General features: G+C 33.1%; 2 protein-coding genes across 4 annotated transcripts in view; one reads left to right on the top strand and one right to left on the bottom strand.

The window, feature by feature from the left end:
- The window catches only part of LOC119679306 (translation initiation factor IF-2-like), an 11,236-nt gene extending 10,755 nt beyond the window's left edge, over positions 1-481 (top strand). The window contains exon 2 of one of the 3 annotated variants that reach the window (XM_038091579.1): positions 9-481. In XM_038091579.1, coding sequence (XP_037947507.1) covers positions 9-364 — 356 coding nt within the window. In that variant the 3' untranslated portion in view covers positions 365-481. The remainder of the gene's footprint in view (positions 1-8) is intronic. The other 2 variants (XM_038091578.1, XM_038091580.1) reach the window with 2 other exon arrangements.
- Positions 1-8,827, bottom strand: part of LOC119679305 (mpv17-like protein) — a 479,294-nt gene that overhangs the window by 254,164 nt on the left and 216,303 nt on the right. The window lies entirely within an intron of this gene.

Genomic DNA, 8,827 nt, shown 5'->3' with positions numbered 1-8,827 from the left:
TCAACGTGGTCCACCAGGTCGTGGACCACCTGGTCGTGGGCCACCAGGACGCAATCCATTTGGACCAGGACGTCCTGGAAGACCGGGACGACCACGACCAGGCGGACCAGGTCCAGGTCCAGGACCAGGACCAGGCAGACCAAGACCGAGCCGTGGAACAAGACCGCCATGTAGTTCTTCTACAGTATCTTCTACAGTATCTTCAACAGTATCTTCAACAGTGACAGCCACTACAACGACAGATGCAACCACTGATGCTACCACCGAAGCATCAACCGATTCAGGCAGTACTGAAGTAACTACTGTAACTACAGACACTGAAGCAACTACAGTGGAGGACGACATTGATACCACAGTAGGCTAAAAGTACAGTCCCAAAACTTGTAACCTGGTTTTTGTTGTAAGAACAAGAAATAGAAATTATATAATCGCCAAGTAAAACACAATAAATGGAAATTCTTAATAATCCGTATTTACAATTGTATTTGTCTTATGTTTGTTTTTCTAAATAAGTCGTAAAAGCATCGTGCAAAACAGCTTTCGATGTACGGAGAATAAAAGTTTATAATTTTTCTGTGTTCCAAATTTAATCTAAACCATCCACCTTCATAGATTAGTGGACATTTAAATAGTAGATATTAACAATAAAGAACACATCAGCTGCTCAGAGGATAGAGTAAAAGAATAATATAATTTTTTGTGGATTAGATTAAACTTGGATACAATTTAAGTTAGGTTAGGTGTACGCCTGCTATCCTAAGGATTTACTAAGGCCTATTACCTCAATGTCACCACCTAAGAAACTCAGAAGTTTAAGAGCCACCTAGAGCCTTTACCAAAGTCACAAATGCACTTCAGATGGTTGTCCTGTAGCTGCACAATATCCTGAATAAAATAAACCCTTAAAATAGTTAATCGTCGCCGCATATATGATGTACTGCAACAATACATATGTAAGGTACTTTCATCGTTCACTGTACAACTGCAATAGGAATGATTAGATAGGGGATTCAATTTTTCTACATTGTTCCCTGATCTTTTTATTATTATAAGTTATTATTTTATTATTTATTGTTAAGCTTAAATACAATTGAACAAATGTATCCATGATGTCAACGATATGTCCAGGTTTTTCACGTATGTGAACCTAAGGATTTTAAAGCAGTTTGATTGTCTTATATCATGTATATATTCTTATTAAATATATTAGCTACTTCCAGACAAGCTGTGCCTTCCCTAAGAGCCATCACTTGAGACCATTAATATATCTAATGTTTTTGAATTTAATTATATTGCTTTTTTGTCCTTCATTGAGTGCCAAAGGACTGAAACTGAAGCAATTCCTGCAATTATGAATGTAAAATGTTAAATCGTCTAAAAAACTCCATTTACGCCCTATGGCCATATGCAAGTAAACTTACTTCCTATACTTTTGAATAGTACATGAAGAGCACATACATGTAAGGGAATAATATTAATTACCATATAAATGCATAAAAGCATACATGCTGGTTTTACTTGACATAGATCCCAAGTAACCAGAATTTAAAATGAAGTTTATGTAAAATCAGAAATAAAGAAGAGAGTGTTCCTTTTTTCTGAGCATAGAATTACAATAAATAAATTCAAAATAAAACAGTTCTCTGATGAACTCCATAAGAAGGAATGTCTATGCACTTATCAGCACAAACAAGTACATGCCCGTAGAAGAGAATATATGTATGTTTTCTTAACAAACTGAAAAGCACTCATGTCATAGTATGTCTTTTTCACTGTTTGAAGCAAAGTAATGTCACTCCTGATGGCAGACAATGATGACATCGTGTCCTTTCAATAGTTGCGCTTGAAACAATATGCACACAAACGAGTTGCACAAAGGAAAATGAATGCTTGGCAGCACATAAAGTCGCATTCATGTCACAAAAGTTTTGAATCCAAGACGCAACATCACCATCACCAACACCAACTCAGCCAGCGTTGCATACATGGATAGAATTATTTGGATATGGAAGACCTCGAACTACTTTTCAAACAGATTTGTGTGCGGAAAAATTATTTCCATGTTGTTGTTGACACGGGTTTGTATGTGACTCCTGCTTTAGTTGTAGCTGATGTTAGGGGGGAGTGAGTAAATGGGTTTCGGAATGAACAAATGTGGTAATGACGCTTTGTGTATCTTGAACAGATGACACAAAACTACTTCAATTCCTTCCAGTCTATTTTGTACTTAAGTTAACAATTTACAAAAGCAGCATTTATATATTGTGTGTGAAAGTTTTGGAGAACTCATTTATGTTGGCTATAATTTGCATCCTTTTGATACGTTCTGTGTTTGAGTAATATTATCTCTAAAGGGGATTTACTTTGTGGATATATGAAGATATACAATAAAGATTAAATTTTAATTAAACGCATAATGCACTTGAAAGCTGACAATTCAATATACAAATTTCAATATATAAAAAATACATTACAGCATTTTGTTGGATTTGGAATTAGAAAGACTACGAGTGAGTCACATAACTTTATATTAATATAGCTATAGGGATGATAAGTAATTATAGTACATAAGTTTAAGTTATTGTGCATAAACTACCTATAGGTATGATATGTAAATATGGATATTAAGGGGTAGTTATAATCACATTAATTATACACATAACTTTTTGTTGCTATAATGCAATTATTTCACGATTTACTTATAGCTCCAGCTCAAAAAGTACCCGGATTTTTTAAATAAAACACACAAATTTAAATTTTATTCCAAATTTATTTTATCTTCTTCAAAATATGCTCCTTCTGAAGCGATACACATATGCCAACGCTTAACCCAATCTTCCACACACTTTTCGTAGGCCCGTACAGGTATGGCCTTTAGTTCCTTTGGCGAATTCTCTTTTACCGATTCAATCGACTCAAAACGTTTACGACGACGGGGCACTTTGAGTTTCGGGAACAGGAAAAAGTCGCATGGCGCCAGATGTGGCGAATATGGTGCCTGAGCGATGACAGTGGTGCCGTGTTTGGTCAAAAAATCGCGTACAACAAGAATTTTCCATAATAAAAATCGTTAAATGCACTTGAGGTAGTCTCACATTAACAGCTGCTGTAATCAAACTAATTGGCAGATGGCGCTCAAATTTGTACCATATGTCAAGAAAGGGTGTACCAACATAACAAAATAAAAATCCGGATACTTTTTGAGCAGAAGGTTTGATGGAAAGGTAAAAGCATAAAAAGAATTTTTAGTACTATTTGTATTCGAACAATTCGAATTTTTGGAATAGTTTGTGTACTCGAATCTCAACGAATAGTTTGAATAGTTATAATTATAACTATATACTCTAGTGGGCACACTACAGTAATTCCCTTGATTGAAACAATTTTACCAATTTTTGATATTAAAATGTTTAATTTGAGGTAATTAAAAAAATGATTAAGTCATTCTACACACAAGTTTGTTCTCTGCATTTACCGTGTATACACATATACTCAAGTAAATGAAGTTTCAATCTGTGAAATTCATCCAGATAAATACTCCCGAAGCAATCCAATGTTACAGGAAAAAAAATAAAAAACGCCATATATATGTATAACAATAAATATATATGTATAGAAAAAAATATATATTATATGTATAGAAATAAATATACATATATATAAATAAATATATAGGATATATTTTATCAAAATGTATTATAAATGGGTATTTTGATGCCTTTTTAAATAGATTGTGTGTATTTATATAAAATAATTATATATATCTAACAATCTATATTAAAAGTTCCCAACCTTTTTTTACCAACAACTACTATGATATTTTAGTTTTTAGTTGGGACCACAAAGTTTTAGAATAATAAACTGAATGATTATTTTAATATGCTTTTTGCATCTCTAGTGTAATGTCTAATGAATTGTCTAAGTACATTATAAATACATCATATAGGCTATAAAATAAATGAGGTCTCAATGGACAAACTACAAGCTATGTATCTATCAAGATCCTTTCATTCTACATTACTATGATTTGCATACATATACCACAAACTTATTTTTCCTTTCAATAATTTATTTACTATGTTTTTGACATATATTTGGCAAAATAGGTTTTTTTCGAAAAGTAGTGAACTACAACAACAAAAATTCTTTTTCTATTAATTTAATTAATTGAATTTTTGTCTGACCATACAGCTGTTTCGAGTATTGCCAAATACCCACTATCAGTGGTCTTGAAAATAATTCTTGTATTTAATTATGTAAGAAACCCGTTAGCAGCCTTAAATTAAATTTTGAGAATTTAAGGATGTTTTTGTAGGAGTACAGTGATATCAGTGCTGTACTTTGTTTAAGTCCTGCGAAGCTTTCCCAGTACTTCAGCCGCATGTGATTTTCCCTGTCTTTGATTATCCGCTTTGTACTGGCCCAGTTTATCCCACAAAAGGGTTGAGGTCCTATAAAAGCCGTTTTTGATGCAGTTTTGGCTAGCTCATCGGTTTGTTCATTTCCCAAAACTTCCGTTTGACCCGAAACCCAGTAAAGACTAACCTTATTCCGAGTTGTAAGTAGCTGTAAGAGCTCATAATATTCAAGAACCTGTTTTGACTTGAAAGTCCAAGAGAACAGAGCTTTGAGAGCAGCCTGGCTGTCGGAGTAAATAACAATTCTCCAGCCAGATGGGTTTTTGTTAATGTTGAATCTTGTGCCCAAGTTAATTGCGTGGATTTCAACTCGAAAGACGCTCGGCCATGTGCCCATTACCTCCGAAATTTTGGTGTTGAAACCATATACACCAGCATCAGTGCTTCCATCCATTTATGTATATACAATATTGTGTATACATTTTGATCATATGTTTCGAAGTGCTTTAAGCGTCATAAATTTTTGTTTTGGATTAGATTCATTATGACAGACTTTGTAATGGACTGATGTTCAGTTGAAGTGTCTAACTTACAAATATATGCTTCATCACCGTTTACAATATTATTTACATATCTTTAAGTGCTACCATATTTTTTATCATAATTTCATCTTAACGATACGAACCTCTTTGTGAACTTTTGTCGAATTATATGCGTTAGTATAATTATACAATATTTTATGAATTTCAATTTCAGAGTATATTATTTGACAATCTATCAGTTTTGCACGATATTAATGATTTTGGACGACCTTTATGAACTTTCTCATCAAGTGAACGACGTCCGCGATCAGTTTTGTTGTATCAGCATTATATAGTTGCTAAGAATGGGGCTTCATAGTGCCGAAATGGTACTTTTGTGTTGATAGTCTTCATCCTAAAATTTCACGAATTTTATTATGACTTATTTCTATATTTTGCTTAGATACAAAATTCCGTTTACACTAAACAACAAAAATCAGTATTAATTCATAAAACTTTTTGGCTACGATATGAGTCAATAATGCCAAAGTTTTCTGTGTAAATTTCAGCATATAACAATACCTAATCTTATCTATTGTCACTATATTTATAGTGACCCTCGTTTATATCTATATAAAATTTAATTGGCAATATTTAATGTTGCCTATGGCCACAATATAACCTATAGTGACCCTCGTATGTGTCCAAATAACTTATACATATAGCAGATAATTAAATATTTTTTAAAATCGTAGCTTCCTCTACGATATAATAAATTCCTATTAATAATTTAATTTCATAAAATTTTCCTCCGCTTTAAATGTTATATCAGCGGCCTTCCGTTATGATTACTAATCACATTTTTGTGCATCATCCATTTAAATTGACGCAATTCCATTTTGCATAATGCACAAATTGAGAGCAGTGCAGTGCATGTGCGTCAGGACACCATTATGACTTCCTTCAGTTGTATTTGTGTTTGGATTTGGCGGGCAAATTTTTTATATCAGATATTTTCCGTAGTTTGGTTGGAGTTTATATCGCAAAACTGTGCATATTTGCCTGCCTGTGAAGCAGCTCCTATTTATCTGTCTGTCGCATGTTTGGGTTGTGGATTCGAACAATGCTGATACTGGAAATGATAAATGCTTAACTAAACACAGACAACGGTGGTTTACGTTTACTTTGCTGTTGTCACTCAGCGGTTGGGTTATAATATCCTCATTGCCGTGCACAGTTACCCTTTACCCTTTACGCACATACGAGTATTGCGAATAAATTTTGTTGCAAACTCGATGAGTATTTTTCTTAGTGCAACCCAATCTCAAGGATTTGATATGGTTTTTTTGTTTTTGTTGATTTTAATATAAAAGATTTGTGCTTACTGCGTCAATAGCGAATAGCGATAAGGCAATGCAAATACTTCTCGCAGGGACGTCCATATGACGTCGGTTTGAGCGATTTCATTTGCATTATGCACGCATTATTGAATCTTTAAAGAGTTTTTGTTTGCGTCCATCGTTTTGTGTTTCATTTCATTTTTATGCAAAAATCTTTGCATTCATTAACGTCGCCCTTGCGACTGCACTCACAGCGCATCGAATGCGCTATTTCCTTCGTTCGTTACTCAATTATCCTTGAATGTGTGTCTTATCTTCTTGGATGTGAAATGTTTACTTTCGGCTGAATGCGTGTATAATTTTTATTTGCATATGAATTACAAGAAATTGTGGAAATTTTATTGTGTGCAAGTTGTGACATTATTCAAGCATACATCATCAAACTGTTAAGCCTTTAGCCATATTTTCACACTCTTATGCAAATTCGCTTGAAGGGACACGAACCGCACATTTCGTCATGCTAAATTCCAAATGGAGAAGAGGAAATTGCGTTTTATGTTTCACAACATACGACTATCAAAGAGAAACTCTTTGAATTACACCATAATTACAAGAATCTTTTATTTTTCCAAGAATATAAATACAGTCAAAATACAGTCAAATTTCCATAACTCGAACATCTTTAACTCGAGTTTTCTATAACTCGAACTAGATAGAGTGTAACAGGGTTTAGAAAGCAAATTACATACAATACCAAAAAAATGATTTAACTCGAAGTCTTCATAAGATGAACCTTTCCTTTGCAAAATGGTACTTCAAGTTATGGAAGTTTGACTGTAATTACATATGGAATGCTTTTACTGAAATCGTTTCTATAATCTTTGTCTGAAGTTTTGTAAATTTAAGAGTAATCTAAAGGTTTATATCAAAAAATGCATAGAAATAAATTTATATTTCTTCAACAAAGAGTTATGGTGCTTAAGTGCACTGGCTCAAATAGAAATAAATAAATAACAAAGAATTTCGGTCATTATAATTCCTCAATAAGATTTCGCTGTGTGAGAATGAGAATACTACCTACTTACCTAGTCGTGAGTCGTTATTGGCCGCGTGCTGTAGTTTTAGTCAGCTAGCCCGTTTAGTAGCTTGCTGTCGCCAGTTGATAGTACTGAGCGCTCCCAAATTGTTAGTCAACTGGTTCTTCTATCGAAGTGACGGACGTCTTCTACCACGTTTTTCATCTGCAGATATCGAATCAAATACCGGAGCACTTCCATTATGTGAAAATACTGTAAATAATGTATATGAAATGTTGATAAAAATTATATCATTACTACTAGTCAAAAAGTCATAAAAATCGTTTAATCAACTATTATAAAATCAGAGGTAGATAATAAGGTAAATCATGTACAGAAAAAATTTACAAGCGAAATCGTTTATTAACATCACTCTCAACTGTGTTTCTGGATAAAGAAAAAATGAAAAAATATTAATAATCAGATACTCTGGCCCATTTGGTGCGTCTGTAGAAGTATCCATAAAGGTACCGGTTTATGTTCCCCTATAGATCGTTAAGAAAAGAACTAACTTTCTGCAGTTTGCCAATAATCAATGAAATTATTAGTAAATGTGTAGCTTCTCGAATAACATAGCCTTTACAATCAAAAAAATAATTTGGTTGATTTAATCAGATTTTAACTAAATCTCAGATCAAAATATTCTTACTCAACACATCATGTTGGTTCAACAATACTATAAGTTCATTTTTATTTCTTCTTTACCACACGAGCTAAAATTTTTCTAACATACTTTTCTGAATGCATATAACGAGATCAGTTCATAGGAACTTGTAAAAAGGATCGAGTGAGTACTAAAAAGCTTTCTGCAATTCTGTTTGGTCACTGCTGTGTATAAACTGAGCATTTATTTTAATACTCATTGTAGATGTTGGGTTAATTAATAGGAAAAAAAATTTTCTCTGTGAATGTCCAGCGCTGGCCTCCAGAACCAACAGGCTTCTATCTTTCTTTCTTACTTTCTTACTTATTTACCTCATTGGTCATTGTAACTGTGATGATGATCGCATCCAATATGTTCTCCCAATCTCCTCTATATATTGCGCACTACCGCAAATCAGAAACTGTGACAAGTTACTCAGGTGTTAACTATTTTACCACAAAGGAGATATCTGTCTTTCACAATTTCCTTCTAGTGGTATCACTTCGAGTGCTGTTTTAGCTGAAGTGTCATCGTCCATTCTTACGACATATCCTAGCCACTGCACCCGCTAGAGTTTTTGTGGAAGATCAAATACTTTTAATTGATTAATATGCCAAATTATAACTTTCTCTAGTAGCTGAGCTATACACAGTTATTAATGCTATTCTGTGATATGGTATAAGTTTTACATTAAACCTCATCTTTCGTATAATCATCTATCAATACTATTCTGTGAATATCACATAATGTAGGGATTACATTATATTTTATTTTTTTATGTACCAATATACATAAAAATGAAATCACATATTATATAAAGAAGTAATTAAATAATTACATATAGATTTTGTTGATATTTGGTGAAAAACTATTAGTAATATTTATTTAA

This window comes from Teleopsis dalmanni, chromosome 2 (genome assembly GCF_002237135.1).
Source record: "Teleopsis dalmanni isolate 2A chromosome 2, ASM223713v2, whole genome shotgun sequence".
Taxonomy (NCBI): domain Eukaryota; kingdom Metazoa; phylum Arthropoda; class Insecta; order Diptera; family Diopsidae; genus Teleopsis; species Teleopsis dalmanni.
Note: the sequence above shows the minus strand (reverse complement) of the source record. Positions and strands in the feature narration are given on the sequence as shown.